The 19,369-nt window shown below is 58.1% G+C and overlaps 2 protein-coding genes across 2 annotated transcripts; one reads left to right on the forward strand and one right to left on the reverse strand.

Moving 5' to 3' along the window:
- Positions 1-510: 510 nt before the first annotated feature.
- Positions 511-6,704, reverse strand: AIPL1 (aryl hydrocarbon receptor interacting protein like 1). Its single transcript, XM_059668228.1, has 6 exons — positions 6,543-6,704; positions 5,775-5,954; positions 3,194-3,382; positions 2,219-2,395; positions 1,948-2,089; positions 511-934 (listed from the first exon to the last, which is right to left on the reverse strand). Exons 1-6 carry the CDS (start codon positions 6,636-6,638, stop codon positions 732-734), a joined length of 987 nt encoding a protein of 328 aa, XP_059524211.1. The 5' UTR covers positions 6,639-6,704; the 3' UTR covers positions 511-731.
- A 5,554-nt stretch (positions 6,705-12,258) lies between these two features.
- On the forward strand, positions 12,259-17,241 carry PIMREG (PICALM interacting mitotic regulator). Its single transcript, XM_059669000.1, has 5 exons — positions 12,259-12,383; positions 12,916-13,232; positions 14,788-15,083; positions 15,587-15,682; positions 16,277-17,241. Exons 2-5 carry the CDS (start codon positions 12,939-12,941, stop codon positions 16,308-16,310), a joined length of 720 nt encoding a protein of 239 aa, XP_059524983.1. The 5' UTR covers positions 12,259-12,383; positions 12,916-12,938; the 3' UTR covers positions 16,311-17,241.
- The last annotated feature ends 2,128 nt before the right edge of the window (positions 17,242-19,369 follow it).

Consider the following 19,369-nt stretch of genomic DNA (forward strand, 5'->3'; position numbering starts at 1 on the left):
GGGACGTGGGAGGTGGGCGAAGGGTCCCAGGGGCTGCGCCCTCCACCTGTACAGGCGTGGGCGAAAGTAGGTTTACAGTTGTGAGTACGAGAAGCACAGTTTGTTCTTGTCTTGTTATTGATTGATTATTGTATTATGTGTTTGTATTGTTGCCATAGGAAGGACTGTAAACACACTTTTGCCCACCCTTGCATGGACTTTTGCCCACACTTGCACGGAAGAGAGTCCAATGGGTTTCGATAGAGAGTTCTGGAGGGAGAGGATGAAATTACAAAAGTAACCAAGCAAAGAGCCGAAAATATCACTATCCAAAACGGGGAGAAGGGGAAGGAAGGGCTGAGAAAGCGTCCAAGCATTGAATTCCCATTTTCCAGTGACCGGGGGTAAGAGCTCGCGTGGAGAAAGTGTGACGTACAGGTTATTTGGAGATAGAGAAAACGAGCAAAAGGGTGACGTCCAGGGCCAAAGCGCTGGCTCTGGGCTTAGAAATAAGAACCTCACTCTCATTCATAAACGCTTTGGGCTTTTATTTTTGCCAGGGGTAGGTATGAACTTGATTTTAAAATTTAATTTTAAACTGTAAAATGTGACACCAAAACATTGGCCAACTGAACCAGATGGCTGGCTGCCCACTGCCAGGCTGTCCGGTGGGCACAGGGGGGTCAGCGCGGTGGGGGGTGCCCTGGTGGGAGGCAGGATGGGAGCCCGCCGCCCCCAGGAGGCGCCCCGCCCTAGCCCAGCATGTGCTGGCAGCGCAGCCGCTCCTCCTCCCGCTTCTCCTCCAGGCGGCTCTCCAGCAGCCTCAGCTCCCTGTGCACCGCCTTCCGCATGGCCGGCTCCAGCTCCAGCACCTTCTCCAGGTCTGCCTTGGCCTCTGCCTCATTCCACACCTCTGCGTGAGCCCGGGCCCGCACATAGTAGGCCTTCACGATGCCTGCAGGGACGATAGAACCGGACCTGCCACCCCGGCCCAGGGGCAGCCCCACCCATGGGTCCTTACCAGCTTACAAACCCCTTAACCTTGACCAGGATCCTTAATGTCTCCGTACCTGAGCCCATGTCCTTGACTGTAGAATGGGGGTGATGATGACTCCCCACCTTTGTGCAGACCCTTCCAAGTCCTCATAACTAATTATATACTCATGAATTTCTATCATTTTTCTTACAGAGCAGTGGTTCTCAATCTTCCTAACGCCGCGACCCTTTAATACAGTTCCTCATGTTGTGGTGACCCCCCAACCATAAAATTATTTTCGTGGCTACTTCATAACTGTAATTTTGCTACTGTTATGAATCGTCAAGTAAGTATCTGATATGCAGGGTGTATTTTCATTGTTACAAATGGAACATAATTAAAGCATAGTGATTCATCACAAAAACAATATGTAATTATATATGTGTTTTCCGATGGTCTTAGGCGACCCCTGTGAAAGGGTTGTTCGATCCCCAAAGGGGTCGCGACCCACAGGTTGAGAACCGCTGTTATAGAGGCTCCCCAGATTGTGCACGCTTCGGGCCCGACCCCTGCACCTGTCCCGGGCGGCTGTGACACCGGTGAATGGCGTGCCGAGTGCCGAGGACTGAGTGCCGGGCGCAGTACGTGTCTGACGCTGCTCCTACGAGATCAGACACCAGCGTCACATGCGCACTGCGGCGCTGACATGCCTGTGCGTCCAGCACTGTGTTCACCTCCCAGTGTGCTCTCCATCGAGGGCCCCTTCCTTAAAAGCCTGTCTCCGCTCCACACCATCACAGGCCTGGGAGCCGCTTGCGCGTCTGTCCTGGTGCACGTTCCAGTGAGACGCCTGTGCAATGAGCTCTGCTCATCCATCCCCGCGACAGGCGGGCAGGCGGAACGGCTGGGTGGCCGCAAGTGTAGGCGCCTGGATGGCGACCGAAGAGGGCAGGGAGGTCTCAGCCCCGGGCCGCCCCGCCCCGCCCGCCCACCTGGGTGGTGCCGCAGGATGTCGCTGGTGTGCTCCAGCACCTCGTAGTACTCCGCCCTCTTCAGCAGGCACTGGCAGTAGTTGAGGGTGAGGGTGTTGATCATCTTCTCCAGCTTCAGCCACTGCGCCTCCCAGGGCTTCTCCTGCCCGTGGGGAAGGGGCTGCCGTGAGCGGAGGCTGCAGCGTGACACCCCTCCCATGGCCCTGGCCCGGACAGGGCTGCTCCCCCCGCCCCCACCCCCACCCCCGATGGCAGGGCGGGCAGCCCCCACCTTGGTCTGCAGGTTCCTCAGGCAGAGGATGGCTTCCTGGTACTTGGCGGAGGCCTCCTCGTAGCGGCCCAGCTTGAAGAGCCGGTTTCCTTCCCCGTGAAGGATGGGCACCGCCTGCATCCTCTCCGCGTTGCTCAGGTTCCAGGTCTCCCTCTGGTACTCGCTCGGGGCCTCCACCTGGCCCGGGAGGTGCAGGTGAGCCGGGGTGGGGGTGGACCCAGCACCGCTGAAGTCAGCTCTGCACTTCCCGCAGGGAGGTGCCCCGGGAAGGAAGTCACGGCCCAGGGACCCACCCTCACCGACCCTTCCGTGCCAATCAGGCACAGGCACCTGTTGGTCAACAACTTTACTTCCAACCTCCAGAAGCTGCCCTAACACTCCTGCCATTAGAACACGACGCGGCATTGCCATCTGCTGGGAACTGTGGTTATAAAGGTACAGCCGCGCAATGTCTGTGCTGAGCACCTCGGGAGCGCTGCCCGGGGCAGTGCGCACGCCGCGCCCCTGTTCACACCGGCCCGTGGGACGCGTGTCCCTGGGCTGAGCCTCGGCCGTGGCCATAAGCCGAGTCCTGCCGGGCTTGGCCCGCTCCCACCCCCATCACCTGGGCTGTCAGTCACTCCGGAGAGTCCGGTCTGAACCCACCCCGCAGGGACAGGGATGAGGATAGAATCTAAACTTTGAAGACAAAACTGGAAGTTGAGAACCAATAGAAGAAAAATGTCTCCGCGTGAAAACAGATGGCATTTTTAAAACCTGGTGCCAAACGGGCTTTTCCCTGGGAAAGGCAAAGTACCTTTTTGGGGGAGGGGGAGAGTGTTCGAATTCTCCTGCGGTTTATGAGCCCTTTCCGGGTGAGGGCCAGTGACCGGTGGGGTGGGGCTCCCAGGATGCCCACGACCCCTCGCTCTCTGATGCTGGGCCAGCCCTTCACCCCCCGCCCCCCCCCCCCCCCCCCGCACCGCAGAGCCCCACCTGCAGCAGCTCGATCACGAAGAGCAGAGGCTGCGGCTCCTTCTGCAGCTCGTCCAGGTCCTCGTAGCCCAGCGTGTGGTAGGCGAACATGTTGGCCAGCCCGCACGTGTGCACGTGCCACTCGGTGGGGTCCTTGCCCTCCGCCATCTGCCGCAAGCTCCGGGACAGGATGGGGTAGACGCCCGTGTGCTGGGGGAGACAGGCGGATGGCATCGGGGCTGTCTGCTCAGCCGGGCCTCAAGCAGCCCACTCCCAGCCCCCCAGCCCTCAGTATCCCACGGCCCTCCTCCACCTGCCCCAACACCCCTCCCCCCCACTAACAGCTGTGGTACCTGCGGGCAAGGCACTCCATCTGTTCGCTCCTTCCGTCCTTAAAATGACTCAGCAAAGGAGGCACCACTGAACCCCTTTTACAGATGAGGACCCTGGAGCCCAGAGAGACTAAGTGACTTGCTTACGGTCACACCCCTAGGAAGTGTCCGAGCCGGGACCCAAGCCCAGCTCCCGAGGCCACACCAGAGCCACGATGCCGCGCTGCCTCTGGCGGCCCTGGTCGTCAGGCTAATGACTTTCTCTCCCACGGAGGCCCTGAGCCCCCCAAGCCTGGGACTCGCGGGAGGGGAGTGAGGAGAGCAGTGAGGGCTCTGGGTCCCTGAGGCCCAGGTTGGCATCCTGGCCAAGCTCTGGTGAGCAGTGAGCCCAGGGCGCCCGCCGAGCTCCAGGCACCCCAGGTGGCACGTGTCCAGTAGTGGGGCTGTTGCAGGGGTTCAGTGATATCATGCGGATGTAGGTCCAGCTCAGCACAGCCTCGGCCAGCCTGGGGAGCTGGGGTTGCCACCCCTGAGGCAGAACAAGCCTGGGAAAGCCAGCGCCTTAGCCTTAGCTGCCCACACCCCGTCCCGCCCCCCCACCCGGGCACTGGAAAGCCCCACAGGATGGTCTCTGAGAGCCCCGCTCCTCGGGCTGGGTCCTGACAAGGCCCCTGCCAGGCTCTGCATGGCAGCTCCACACTATTGGGAAGTCACCAGCATGAGGATGAAGGTCACCCCTCCCTGCCCCCGCCAGCTGGGGTCAGCCCCGAATGCCCTGAGCTTCTCTGTGAGAGAGGTGACCAGATGGCGTGTAAGCCTTTGGGATTAGGGCTGGACTGTGGGGAGGAGGGGCGGTGGGGGGGGGGGGGGGCGGCGGGGGAGAGGCCCAGGATCAGCTTCCTACAGGGAGGAGGTGCCCTGGGCCCCTGACTCACAGGCCCTCAAAGGCCTTGTCCCTCTGGACACCTACTGCCAGGGCCTGGTCAGCACAGTGGCTGTGGGATGCCACCAGGAGTGGCATAAAGTCTCAGAAAGGAAGATAAAGGCCAGAGAAGGGGCACAACTCCAGAATCCCACCACCACCCGGGCAGCACCTCAGAGGGAGGAAGGAGGGAGAGGGCCCCCTCCCCTCGCCTCCCCCCGCCCCCCCTGCAGCCAGCAGGGCAGCCAGAGTCCCAGGAGACTCACTCAGCCCATGGCTGTGCCCATGGCGGCAGGGATTCCCCACGCCGCCCCTCTCTGGGGCTCTGGGACAGCCTGCTTCCGCCTGAGGGGCTCTATCCACCCTGGCAGTCACGCCCCAGGCCTCACTCAGCTCCCACACTGGGATGCTTCACCCCTCCTTTGGTGAGGACTTCTGTAGATTAGTTGCCAACATTTAAACACTGAGAGAGTGTACACGCTTGTCTCAAAAACTCAGACTATCCACTCGCCTGCCCAGTGGGAGCTGGGAGCAGGCGACCTCCAGTCAGCAAGCTCCTGGCTCCCAGTGGGACTTTAGTTTGCAGCCTCTGGCCTCATAAGACCGCACCAGCAAAAATTCCCAGAGGCCAGCACCCTCCCTAAGGAGTGGGGATCAGGGCGGAACAAGGAGGGATGTATTTCAGGGCAGAAGCTCCAAGAGCCCCTCTGGTTTAGGGGAGGGAGGAGACGCAGGGAGGCCCCTGGCCTGGAGAGACTGTCCAAGCAAAGGGCTCTGCAGGGGCTGACAAGCAGCAACTGCTAGGGGAAAACAGGCCTCTTAAGGTCTTGGTCAAATAGACATGCCTGCCCCACGGATGGCTTAGCTTTTCCAAAACTGAATGATGAAGTGAGGAGCTGCCCCATAAAAGAGAGGGGCCCCCCAAATGAAACCTGCCACGCCTTTCACCCTTCCTGGCCGGGTGCTGCCTCTCGTCCCACTTCTAGACCTGGCGAACTCCTACTCATCCTTCAAGACCCAGCTCAGTGGCACCTTCTTGAAGAAGTTCCCCTAAAACCCCAAGGCAGTCCGCGGGCCCCTCTCCTGTGGCCCTAAAGCGCTGGCTGCCCCGCCCTGTGTGTGCTTAGGTGTCTGCTCCTCCTCCAGAAGTCCAGTTCCTTGAAGGCCAGGAACTTTGCCTGCTTTATTCCTCACACCCCCATTTCTCCAGCCAGCCGCGACACCGTCACTTCAGGGAGTGCTGTTTTAGGCCCCCCCTTCCTGAGACACAGCAGCCCTGAAACACACAGAGTGGGTGGCTGGCCCCGTAGAAATCAGCCCAGGGTCTGGGCCGGCCTGGCCCACTTACGATGGTGTCACACCAGAACTCCGCCACCTCGCGGACCCGCATGGACGTCAGCAGGAGCTCCCAGACCTCCAGCTTGAACATGTTCCCGATGATCAGGTGCATGGGCTGCCCCGCCTGCTTGCTGTCGTCGATCACCGTCCGCTCCTCGTCGCATTTCATGGTGCGGAAATGGAAGGTCACCTGGTCCCCGAGAGAGTGGGCCCTGGTCTAGACGCACCTTCCGAGGCCCAGCAGGTGCCACCCCTCTGTCACCGACTCTCAGGGCTGGCCTCAGGGTCCGCTCCCCAGCTCATCAGATGCCTCAGACCCCCCAGAGCACCCCCGCCCGCCTGCACTCCCCCAGGGATGAGGAACCCCCTCCCCCATAAATGACCCTTGTCCCACTCTTGAGAGCTCTGTTGGGTCAGGATGTCCTTCCTTAAATCAGCCCTCGGTCTGAGGCCCCAGACACAGCCCATCACCCAGGGGAGCCACCAGAGACTTGTGGCCAAACACCACGATCCGGGAGAGCCCCTCCTTCTCACCTTCTCACTCAACATCTGGGGCTCCCGAAAACTCCCAAAGACCGTCCCCCATCCCATGCTTTTAATTTGCCAAGTACCAAAATGCCCAGCGAATAGACACCCGTTCAGATGCCTCAGGGCTCACAATCCCAGGAAGGGCCTGCCTGGCCATTTTTGGCAAAGCTGAGACCTGTCTGCAGTGCAGTGTGGCCAGCGGGCTGCAGAGGCTGCCATGGCCGGGGAGGGGGGAGGGGGCCCCACTCACTCGAGTTCCGGTGATGAAGTTTGGGAGCTCCCCCAGGCCCCCGTGCAGAATGGTCTTCTTGATCCCTTCCACGTTCAGGAGCAGAGCGGCATCCATGGCTGCGGGAGCTGTCCAGCCTGGGCTGATATAATCTCACCAAAGGAAGGCGCTCAGGCTAAAACCCGGGATTTGCCCTGCTGGGGAGGGGAGGGGAGCGAATTAGAGGAGTGAGGCAGGGTGGTGCCCCATGCTGGTTCCAGGCTGCTCCTCCCTCAGGGCCACTCCCTGGCAACCCAGCCTTCTGCCCCATCCATCCACTGCTTCTCTCGGGGATGGGAACCCGGGCCTGACACATTATTGCATCAGCTTTGGTTTTGTCCCACATCTGGAAGAGAGGGAGTCGGCTGGAGCCTTCTTAAAGAAGACAGCATTGAGGGAGCGAGCAGTAGTGAGGACTCGGGCCACCGAAGGAGAAAAGGAGAGACTGACCCAAAGCCCCTCGCCCTGCCTGTCCCTGGTGGTGGCCCTGGTCTCAGGTTCTTAGTCTCTTTGAACCCCAGGCCGGGCCCTGTGGACTGGGTGGTTCCTATTTCTCCCTCCTCTCCTCCCCAAACCCTATCCACCCCCAGGAGGACAGGACGTGACATTGTGGAGGGAGAGGGCTGGCGGGTTTCTAGTTGGGAGAACACTGCAACGGTATGAAAGCAGGGCAGCTTGGATGAATTTGAGGAGCCCTCCCCAGCCCCATTCCAGCTTCTCCTGCCATGTCTGGCTGGGGGCAGCGGGGGTCTCCCCTCCTTTTTGGGGGGAATCCGCAGAGCTTATTGGGAGTATCAGGGATCCCCTTTCTGCTCCCAAGTGAAAAATCATGTAAAGAGTTGGTGTCTGGCGCCACCTTGTGGCAGATTCAAGTTTTTACCTGGTCTTTCCAAGGTCCTGAGGGTGATGAGGATTCTTTCTGGCAACGCAAAACCTTTCTCTGCTGGACCCCGGCTGACCTCTTTCCTAGAGATGGGACAGACCCTGCCACAGGGAGGGATGGGAGTGCGGGTGAGCCAGGCAGAGCTGCATGCGAAGGGCTGACCTTGTGGCTTTAGGTGTCTCCTATCCCTAACTCCGTTTTCCCAACTGAAATGGGAAAATCACTCTTTCCTGCCTCCCTCTCCTGGAAGTTGAGAGGCCTCCCTTGAGCAGTGAATGGAACCCCGAAACCCAGCACCCCTGAAAGTTTCCCTTAGCGGCTGGCATAGAGGAAGCCCAGCCTGGGCCAACTGGTCTGGGCCCAGGAGCCCAGACTGAGGCAGCAAGTCAGACCCCCTCCAAGACTCCTCCCACCTAGTGCTCAGACCCCCGCTTCCTGAGGGCCCAGCTCCAGTCCTCTCTGGGGGCAGGGAGTCAGGGTGGGGGGCAGAGATCCTCCTCTTCTGTCCCATCCTTTCTTGGACACACAGCAACCCAGAGCATCGGAGGTAAGATGAACTCTTAGATGAAAAACTACAAAGGAAAATAAAAGTGATCACCATATAGTCCAGGGAGGGAGTGGGGGCACGCAGCAGGGGTGTGGTCCTGCCAATGTCCTGGGTGACAGTTATATGAGGGTTTGCTTTCTCAGTATTCATCATACTGAGCCTCATGGTTTAAACATGTTTCTGTTTGTGACATAATTCACATGGGTAGGAAAGGCTCTAATCATGCCTCACACTTAAACCTCTCCCACTGTTTCAATGGCTTCCCTGTGTAGAAGGGTCAAAGGGCACACACTGGGGTCCAGAGTTACCGAGAGGAGGTAGACTGATAGATTGGGCCCCTGGGTGGCAGGGGTGGGAGGTGGGGGGGCGGCCTGAGGGAAGGGGGTGTTACAACTGATGCCAGTGGTTTCGGTTTCACTGCTGAGAAGAATGAGGTGCTCGGGCCTCAGCCTCCAGACAGACCCCCCAGCCACCCTGTGGCCCCCAAACTAACCTCCTAATGGACTTAAAATGCAACTCCAATAACCCCACTGCCCTCTTCAATAAGGCTCCCCACTGCCTCCGGGCAAATCCTAAGCTCCTTCCTGCCAAGGAGCCCTGCGCTCCTGGCTCTTACCGCCCAGGCCCCTGCCCTCCCTCTCGCTCAGCCTCTCTGGCCCTGGGTCCTGGCAGTCTCCGGCTCCCAGCATCCGCTCATCCCCTCTCACTGTCCCCTACCTCCTTAGCGACAGCAGCCTACATATGCCAAGGGCAGCCTGCTCTGACCCCAGCTCCGATGTGGGTCCTGCCCCTTTCCCTCCCCTCGCCGCCCCTTGCACTTCCCACCCGTGGGATTTTGCACAGTTTAAAGTCTGCTGCTTCGCTCAGACTGACAGTCCCCAGGACAAGGAAACTGGGGAAGCTCTGCTGTTGGACAGGAAGCCCCCAGGGCAGGGCTGGGCAGGGGTGGGGCTGGACCCCAGAAAGCCTCAGCCTGGGACAGCTGATTGGGTTTCCTCTTTACCAGGAGGAGCAGGAGCCCTGCACCCCCCACCCTCCACCTCCATCTGGGGCCTGCTCACCTCAGCACATCCTCCACCCCGCACCCTGCCCCTGGCTCCACCGCTTCCCGCAAAGGCAGAGGGAGAGAGCCTTCTCATTGAGAAGCAAATGTTTCTTCCTCCCTTTCTCATTGCCATGGAAACTGCTCTTCCTTCACCTAGCCTGCCAGTTATGGTCCTGGGGAAAGGGTGAAACGCCCAGGCAGGGAGGGCCTTCACTCATTCCTTCCTGAGGCTCAATGAGACCATGGAACCAAAGGCTAGGAATTCAGATGTCGGAGTCAGACACCCGTGCTTCAGACTCTGTTCCGCCCTGAGCAAGATACTGCACCATCTGAATCCCTGTGTTGTCATCTGTAATTGGGAATACAAATCGTATCTACTGCATAGAGTTGCCGGGAGGATTAAGGCAGAATAAAGAAATGCACTTGGCAGACGCATGCTAGGGGCTGGACAGATATAAGCTGTTGTATCGCTGAACATGAAGTGCCAGGCATTGCGGCCGCTACTGACAGGCAATTGCAGCAAGAGGACCCCATTTGAGGTCCTTGTGTGGAAGGGTTTCACTCTCGCTAGTCTTTCCCACACTTTCAGCTCAGTTTTCCTAAAAATAATAACACTTGCTTTTCTCCCTGTGTTTCATTGATAAAGGACATGAATTAAATCTCCTGATTACAATGACAAATACGAGTGGCATAAGCAGGCTGGGGAACTTCCGAGGCTGGAAAACAACTCAACCAGGGAACAAGGTGAACGGTGAACGGGAGCAGTGACCATTGTAAAATCACTGTGGTGAGCTGTCACCAGCCTTTTCAACAGCAAAATAGGTAAAATGTCAAAAGATAGCACACATAGTCAAGTATTGTTTCAGGAGAAGTTTGTTTCAGTTGCATGTGTGTGTGTGAGCTACATACTGGTCCCCTTGAACATGGTATTCCCGGGGCAAGAAGACACACACACACTCAAACACACACATTCTTTGCTTGGTTGACTCATTCTCTAGGTCTCAGCTTTAAATGACATATTTTTGTCATAATTGTGTTTGATTAATTGATTGTTGATAACTTGATTCATTAATGTCCATCACACCCCAAACACTAGATTTGAGCTCCATTAAGGTAAGGATTCATCTGTTTCATTGACTTTGTGGCTCTTTATATATATATATATATATATATATATATATATATATATATATATATATATATATACTAGAGGCCTGGTGCACAAAATTCATGCACAGGGGGTAGGGGGGTGTTCCTCAGCCCAGCCTGCACCCTTTCCAATCTGGGACCCCTCGGGGGATGTCTGACTGCCGGACATCCCTCTCACAATCCAGGACTGCTGGCTCCTAACTGCTCTCCTGCCTGCCAATCTGATCGCTCCTAACTGCCCTCCCCTGTCAGCCTGATTGCCCCTAACCACCTCTGCCTTGGCCCCCACCACTGTGGCTTTGTCCAGAAGGAAGTCAGACGTCCAGAAGATGTCTGGTCGATCCAGTCTAATTAGCATATTACCTTTTATTAGTATAGACTAGAGGCCCAATGCATGAAATTCGTGCAAGAATAGGCCTTCCTTCCCCCAGCTGCTGGCACCGGCTTCCCTCTGGCACCCAGGATCCAGGCTTCCCTCCGGCCACCAGCAGGCACCCGGGACCGGGCTTCCCTTGCAGGCCCGGCTTCGTCCGGAAGGTCATCTGGAAGGATGTCCGGAAGGACGTCTGGTCTGATCAGCATGTTACACTTTTATTATTATAGTTTTGGGTTTTTCTAACTTTTTTGAAATTGATTTTTAGAGAGAGGAAGGGAGAGGAGGAGAGGGAGAAGCATCGATATGAAAGCAGAACAATGATGGACTGTCTCCTGCACGCCACCTACCAGGAATCGAGCTCACAATCTGGGCATGCGTTCTGACCTGGAATCAAACCAGCAACCTTTCAGTGCCTAGGAAAACGCCCAACCAACTGAGCCACACCGGCCAGGGTGGTGGCCTATTTTTAGCACAGTGTTTAATCTCTCAGACACCAGTAGGTGTTTGGAAAGACATGAGAGAGGGGACTTGGGGCCGGAGCGGGGCCTGGGAGACACAGGGTGATGTTTGTTGGGGTGGTGGTTTAAGGTGCCTGCAGTGCCCAGGAGTTGGTATCCAGGAGGTGGTGAGATATTCCTGTCTGGGAGAGGTGCAGGCTGAGAAGAGGCAGTGTGGTGTGGTGGTGAGGCACATGGACCCCGGACCGGCATAGCTTGTATCCTTGTCCCTGCTACCTACTAACTGAGGGAAATCGGGAACCAACCTAACCTCTCTCTGTACCCGAGTCTCCTCATCTAGTCACAGGCTGCAAGGAGGGTCAAATGGGTCCATAGTATAAAGTGCTTGGAACACAGGTACTTGGTGCATAGTAAGTGCCCCATATGTGTTCATGGTTCTCACCATTCCACTGGGGGGGGGGGGGGGGGGCGGGGGCAGATAACTGAGGCCGGAGAAGTGGGTGTGATCACCCAGAGATGAAGATGAGGCTAAGGACAGAGCTTCAGGGAGCCCACCAGCAAGAGAGTGGCCACAGGGGTGAGGAGTGGGAGGGAGACCCGATGAAGATGGCAGCTAGGAACCCCAGGGGTGGCGAGGCCAGTGCGGCTTTGAGGTCCCCTGTAAAGGGAGGGAGGGAGGGAGGACGGGGGGGGGGGCTTTCTAAATGCCATATTTTAGCTGGTTTGGATGCTAAGGGCAGGGAGGGGGGCATTCAACCGGAGAGAGGGACGGGGTCAGTGAGCCGGGGGCAGGGTGCTTAACCGGCGGCGGAGCGGAGGCGCACTCCCATCTGCCCGCTTTCCAGGACGGGTTTTCGGGGCAGGATGTGGATGGCGAGTCCGGGGAACACAGAAGCGCAGCGCTTTGTCTCGGGGCAGCAGAGGGTCGTGAGGGAAGTTTGAAACCAAACCCCCAGGGGAACTCTTTGTGACAAAACCCCTGGACGCTCCAGGCGGAGCGGGAGAGGAGCCTGGAGCCCGGGCCCGCCTCCGCACCGCCCAGTAAGGCCGGCCAGAGCCGCGGTAGTTGGAGGAGGGGCCGGCCCGGGGCCTGGGCGGGACCTGCGGACACAAAGGGGCCGATTCACGCGGAGCCCAGCCCGCGGGGGTCCCGAGCATGAATGGGGACGAGCCGGCAAATCTGAGAGCCGGACTCACGGCCGCGAGAGCAAAGAGCCAATAGGATCCCCGGCGCGACAGCGAGGAGGGGAAGGGGCCAATCAGCTGCGAGGACGGGCAGGGGGCGGATCCGCGCCGAGTTTCAAATCGGCCGGGGTGGGCGAGGTGCATCTGTGCTCCGCATCTCGCAGGCGTGGGAGCTTTGGGGTGAGTGTGGGCCGGGGCGTGGCGAGGCCTCTGTTGAGAAGAGACCAGAGGCGATGGGGTGAGGGGGTGTCTAGTTAGGACAGGCATGCATGTGGGCATCTGGGGGTTGCAGGGTGGAAATCGGGGGCTCTGGCCAGGCGACCAGGGTCTGGGTGGGAGCTCGCTGTGTCAGGGCGGGTTGTGGGAGGCGCTGATCCGGCGCTGGGCCCCTTGCTGAGGCTCAAGGAGGGCCGCTCCCGACCCTGCCTCCCTCCCCGCCTGAGGCTGGGATGAAAAAACAGCTGTTCTAGACACAGCAAGGGACCGCAGGAAATGCTGACCAGGCTTGTTCAGCCTCTGCCCTCTTCCGGGCATCGCTGACCACACCCTGCCCTTCAGGAAGCATTCTCCTCCCGCACCCAGGGTGGCTCCCTCCCAGCCTAAGCCATCCACCCACCCCATGGGCCTCCATCCCATCTCTTCCCTTGTACCCAGGTCTCTGTGGAGCCTGGGAATGGATGGCTTGCTGACCTGCCTTTTGACCTCTTCCCAGGGTCTGGTGAACAGAACAGACAGATGGCCTCTCGGTGGCCCGGCGTGAGCACGTCCATGCGCAGGAGATCTCTCCAGGACCACCAGCAGCTGGAGGAGAGCGATGAGCTGCAACCTGCAGCTGGCCATCTGGAGGCCTCCGGCGGAGCCCTGGGCTCGCTCTGCAGACAGTTCCAAAGGAGGCTGCCCCTGAGAGCAGTCAGCCTCAACCTAGGGGCGGGCCCCTCCTGGAAACGCCTGGAAACCCCAGAGCCAGAGCAGCAGGGCCTCCAGGCTGCAGCTCGCTCAGCTAAGAACGCCTTGGGGGCCGTGTCCCAGGTAATGCTGGCCAGGTCCAGGTCAACGGCTGCCCTAAGGAGCCCCCAAGAACATAGACTCCATGAAGACAAGGACTTTGATTTGTTCGTTGCTGTGTTCCCAGCACCCAAACAGTTCCTGGCACATAGTAGGTGCTCAACAAATAGTTGAGCGAGGGAATGAAAACAGTGCCATGGAGAAAACATCCTCACTCTACAAGATAATAGAGCTGTATTGTGATGGAGATTGTAAGCCAGTGGCTAATGATGGGAGGACACCAAAAACTAGCTTAGTCAGTGAAGGCTTCCCAGGTGAGGTGATTCCATGGAATTCACCCAGGAAAGGAGAATGAGGAGCATGTGACAGGGGAAGTAGTGTGAGCCCAGACCCAGAGCAGAGGGAGGTGGAAAGCTGAAGAGAGAGAGCAAGGTGGGGCAGTGAGAGGGGGCTCAGTGTGCCAAGGGTGTGTGGGCACTCCCAAGAGAGACTGGTGGCCTTGGGAACCAGTGGGAAGAATTTACAGCAGGGTGGGCACCAGGTCTAATTAGCATACTAGAACCTGTTCTTTAGCTAGTTGGTGAGTTAGATAGAAGGGGGTTAGGAGCAGATTCTCCCATGAGGGGGCGCTGAGGGCCTGGCCTTGCAGAGGAGTGAACAGCCTCAAGAGCTGCTCAGAAGGTCGATTTGGGAGGCTGAGGTGTCAGATGAGATGTGTGGGCACGAAGATGTCCCTTATGTTGGGTGTGAGGTGCCTGTGGACCTTCCAAGTGGATGTGTCTTCAAACCTAGAGTTGGAGAGGCATGGAGGTGTCACCTAGAAAGGACAGAGGCCATGGGAGTGAATAGACCTCCAAGGGGAGAACTGGGGGCGGGAGGGGGCCCTTCTTCATATCTGACTGGGAATCTGAAGATATGGGACCAGGGAGATGTTTTGGGGACCCTTTGTAGAGAGGTGTCTGAGCCAAATGTTAGTCCTTGTCTAGAAGAACCCCATGTTTTATGCCCAGGGATCGGGGATGAAACCAGGCAGCCTGCCCAAGGGCACATAACTCACCTAACGTGACTCTGGACTCTGGTTTCCTCTCGCTGAGGAAGAGCCTTCACAGCCGTCTCCCAGCGGAGTGAAAGGCCCGAGAGTTAGGGCTTGGCCCTGTGGGTGATGAGCAGCTGTGGGAGGGCACTGAGCAGTGCAGTGTCATGACCAGAACTGCCCTTGAGAGGGATCTCTGTGCATCAGTGTGGAGGGTGGAACAGAGTACGACCAGAAGCAGGGGGACAAATGATAGTGTCCTGGGGGTCAGGCTTTGCTCTTCAGTCTCCGGGTCAGTCTGTGTTCGAAAGAGGGCTTGTTCTTAGGCGCCTGGAGGCTCTGTGAGCCGGAGCGGTTCTGCTGCAGACCACTCATACCTGGGGCTCTGAGCTGGCTCCCTGCAGTGGCATCACCCACATCCCTCACGCTTGAGACCAAGCTGCTTGTGTGCGTAGGACGGCTGGAAGGTGGAGGGGGCGGAGGTATGGCTTGGAGACGAGGGTGGCCCTTAGCTTGTCTGTGCTCACACTCCCATGTACCCATCAGAGAATCCAGGAGTCCTGCCAAAGTGGCACCAAGTGGCTGGTGGAAACCCAGGTGAAAGCCAGGAGGAGGACGAGAGAGACACAGAAGGGCGGTAGCCCCCCAGCTCGCAGCCTGAGCCAGAGGAGCACCCGGCTTTCTGGAACCGGCCCTGCCCGCTCAACTCTGGGCCCCTGGGGGTGGGAGCGTCACCGCCGCTCCACCCAGATGGGCCCACGTGCCCACCCTCTGCGGAGGTCCAGGAGGGAGGCCGCCTTCCGGAGCCCCTACTCCTCTACAGAGCCCCTCTGTTCCCCCAGGTAAGTGGAAGAGTGCCTGGCCCCCCAAAACACTAAGGGCCCCTCCAGGGGCTCCCTGGAACCAGGGGCACCCTGAGCTGAGTCACATCCGTGTTCTGGCCAGCTCTGCACCCCACTAGCCAGGGACCCGGGGAAGTCTTCAAGGCCTTAGTTACCCATCTATAAAAGGAAGGGGAGCTTAGCTCTGCCTGTATCACTCTCCCAAGCCTCCTAGTGAGCCTACAAGCCAGTTTTAACACCACCTGGAGCCTGAGACTCAAGTGGGAAACAGCAGGGCTCACCTTTCTGCAAGATCTCCTGCCCTTGGCCTTGACCCCATGAGCCTTGACCCATCTGTTCTCTGCCAGCTGCTCCAAGGTGCTCTGATGTCACTTCCTGGAACGAGGGTCTGGGTGATGGCCCCAGGCTGCAGTGCTGGTTGGGGGGGGGGAGGGGCAGGAAGGAGGCACCTGCCACAGGTTTCCAACTAGTCCCTGGTGCCTGTGGCCTTTCCTTCTGTTCAGTGAATCCGACAGTGACCTGGAGCCCGTGGGGGCAGGAATCCAGCGTCTCCAGAAGCTGTCCCAGGAGCTGGACGAGGCCATTGCGGCTGAAGAGAGGTAAGCTGGCAGCCATCCTCCCAAGCAAAGGGGCTGGCAGGGTCCCCCTTTTCAGGCAGGCCTCTCGTTCTGGCTCTGACCACTGTATGACCCTGGCCAGTCCCTCCCCATGTCAGCCTCAGTCTCTTCGTCTGCAACATGAGGGGACATAAAAGACGTAGATTGGGCGGCAGTTGAGGATGCACCCTGGAGATTCGTGGCTTTCTGGGCCTCAGGCCGCCACACGTGTCCACTACCTGGAACTTCCCCAGGCTCCTGAAGACCTGCCCTGCCACCAACACTCCCCACGGCTCCCTTATGCCCTGCCCACCCATGGAATTGGGAAACGCTGGGTGGCTGCTTGGAGTTCCTGGTCTGTCTGCTCAGGACCCCATTCTGAGGGCAGAGCCCAGGTCTGGAGCTGCCCTAACTTGGGGCCATTTGGGCATACATGGCCATGACGGGCTCCTAGGTGGCCCTGCGAGCTTCGACTATATGCCGAGTGTGCCAAGTTCCCACCATGTTGCCGGGTCTGGTCTTGCCTAGTCCAGGCTGGGAGGGCCCTCGGAGCCTGCCGCACCCAATGGCCTGTCTCTCCTGCTTCCCCATCTCTAGCGCTGACATGGCCGTTTCTCTCCTTCGAGACTGATGGAGTGCCCTTCAGGTGATGCCCTCCTCCCGAGCATCTTTCCGCCCAAGCATCTTTCCCAGCGTCCTCTTCCTCCTCTCCTCCTCCTACATGAGCGCGTGTGCAGATTTGGAGGCGCGTTAAAGAACTGAGTCTCCTGGAGAAACCCACAGAGCTGACACCCCGCAGAGTGGGCAGCGTGCCATCTTCCTACCAGCTCGGACCTGAGCTGCTGACCTCACTGACCCACCACCTTCCAGCTCCTCATTCTGGGGGAAGGCTCTGGTGTCCTCACTCCCCCCCACCCCCCTGAAGCACAATGAGGGGCAAGAAGAGAGCTCCTTCTTGCAGGAAGTGAGCCATACCTGACCCCCACACCCCCACACGTGGGATCCATACCTCTGCACCCTTGAGCTCCGGGAGGAAGCCCCCAGGAGCTGGCAGTGCCCCTGGGCCACTGCTGACAAGGACCTGACAAGCAGAGGCCCAGGTGGGGGCTGGTCAGGGGCCTCTGCTCTCCTGCTCGGACCACATCTGAGCCCCGCAGAGACCGCCTGTCACAGCGCAGGAGGTGGCTCCCCGCAGACCCGGCTTCTGGGTGCACAGCTCCCGTGCCTGCCCCAAAAGGAGGGATGGGAGAGATCCAGGCTCTGAGACCCGGGGCCTACGGGTACCCATTTATGTTCTCAGCGCTGGGCACTGTGGGTGGCAGCGAGGAGTAGCACAGCTCAGCAATTTCTGCCCTTTGTAAATTATTTAAGAAATCTGCTTTGTCATTTTATTAGAAAGAAATCAGGGCATAACTTCCCTCCATAATGTTGCTTTTCCATAATAAGACTCTGACAGATTGAGGGAGTCTCAGAGAGAAGGCCGGGGGTGGGAGGGATTAACCACGGAACTTATATGCACATGTGCATAGCCCATGGACACAGACAATAGTGTGGTGAGGGCCTGGGGGTGTGGGGAGAAGGGGATCAATGGGGGAAAAGGGGGGACATCTGTAATACTTTCAACAATAAAGGTAATTTTTTGAAAGAATGAATAGGAGAGTTCAGCAATATAACCATGTATAAAATAAACCCAAAATAATGGTTTTCTCGATGTACCAGCAGTACATCTATGGGAAATAATGAAATATTTTCTTTCATCATTAAAAAAAAAAAAAAAAAAAAGACTTTCTGTATTTGACATCTCTTCTCTGTAACAACCCCCCCCCCCCCCCGCCCTGTGCCATTCTGGTCTGTCCTGGGGCCAGGTTTTGTTCCCCTCGTCCTCCCCACTTCCCTCCACCTCATCCAGCCAGCCCCCTGCTCAGGGAGAGCAGGAGTAACAGCCACAGGTTTCTCAGCTTCATTCAGAGCAAAGCACATTTTAAAGGCAAATAAGGTTTTTATTTAAGTGACAACGTTTGAGAGTTAAAAACCAGCTCACATCAAAATCAAGACCCGTTGTAAAAATCTTTTAACTCCATAATGCTGTTTTTGTCTCGTTAGAAATCTGATAGTCGACATGTTCTTTTCTAACGGATTTTGTACAAGGCAGCCATGAGGGGTAGAAACCCTTTCCCCCACAGATCCACCCGCCACGGACAATACTGAGAGGTACACACAGGAACAGTCAGACGGCGAACAAGACCAGACAGGCTGCCACCACCAAGTAAACAAATAGAAAGGACGGTGGGGTCCGAGGGTGGGGGTCCCCATGAGCGAGCCACCCTCCTGTCCTGCCCCTCTTTGGTGTCACCGGCCACTCCCTGTCCCCACGAGAGTGAGGTCCAACTGGTATTTACCCCAACCACCCCCTTGGTTTCTCAGCAAAGAGGGCAGGACCCAGACCAGGCCTCGATGCTTGGACTTGACCCTAAGTATGATTTTTTTAAGAAAGTTCCCCCAAACCCAGAGGCAGCAGAAGGAGGGAGGTGACTTCTGGTGGCAGATTAGGTCCCCAGCACACTGGGCACCCACACCCCTGGGGTTCAGCTGGAAAGTTGGTTGTTTAAGGCGGGGTCAGTTTCGAGGCTCCTTCGCAGCCCGGGCACCCCTCCCGGGCCGGCTGCACCTGGGCTGGGTGGGGGTGTCCACGCAGAGCCACACCACAGCTGCACGCTGCCTCGGGCCCAGCTTTCACTGAGAAATGGGCCACGCTTTGCCTGCAGGACACTTCTGGGCATGGGTCTGGGTCCAGAGTGGTAAAAGGAGACCCAGAGAGCCCACCCCCTAGTGATGTCTGAACACTGGGGTGCAAACGTGTTTGTTTTCTCTGGCCCAGGGCCCGGGCAGGAGGGCCGCTCATCCAAATGCATGAAAAGTCTCCCTTTTTTTCATATTGTGTGAAGCCTAAGGGAGGAGTTGAACTCTTTAGAAAAAAAACCATGATGCCACTTGAGCAGGCCCTGGCTGTGGATGCACCCTGAATCCCCAACAGGGCGAAGGGACAGGCAGGCCCTGGCTGTGGATGCACCCTGAACCCCCAACTGGGTGAAGGGACAGGCAGGCCCTGGCTGTGGATGCACCCTGAACCCCCAACAGGGCGAAGGGACAGGCAGGCCCTGGCTGTGGATGCACCCTGAACCCCCAACTGGGTGAAGGGACAGGCAGGCCCTGGCTGTGGATGCACCCTGAACCCCCAACAGGGCGAAGGGACAGGCAGGCCCTGGCTGTGGATGCACCCTGAACCCCCAACTGGGTGAAGGGACAGGCAGGCCCTGGCTGTGGATGCACCCTGAACCCCCAACAAGGTGAAGGGACAGGCAGGCGGCAGGCGGGCCCTCCAGCAGGACAGCCCCCCAACTGGGAGGAACAAACATGCCACAGAGAAACGGGGCGCTTTGGTCAGGCAGGGAAGTCCGCGCTCCGGCCCCCGGTGGAGCCGGCTCACGGGGGGCTGTAGGGATTCGCCAGGAAACAGCCGACTGGGGCCACAGGACTGCTTGGGGAGGGGCAGCGGCCCCTCCGGAGAACAACACGAGACTCGGCTCTTTGTTTTTCTCCAACAAAACTGGACGAACAAAATGCAACAAACCACCATTAGAGAAAGTGCTTATTGGTTACAGTTGCTGTGAAAAGCAGAACTGAAACCTA

Source organism: Myotis daubentonii, chromosome 16 (genome assembly GCF_963259705.1).
Source record: "Myotis daubentonii chromosome 16, mMyoDau2.1, whole genome shotgun sequence".
In the NCBI taxonomy this organism is placed as follows: domain Eukaryota; kingdom Metazoa; phylum Chordata; class Mammalia; order Chiroptera; family Vespertilionidae; genus Myotis; species Myotis daubentonii.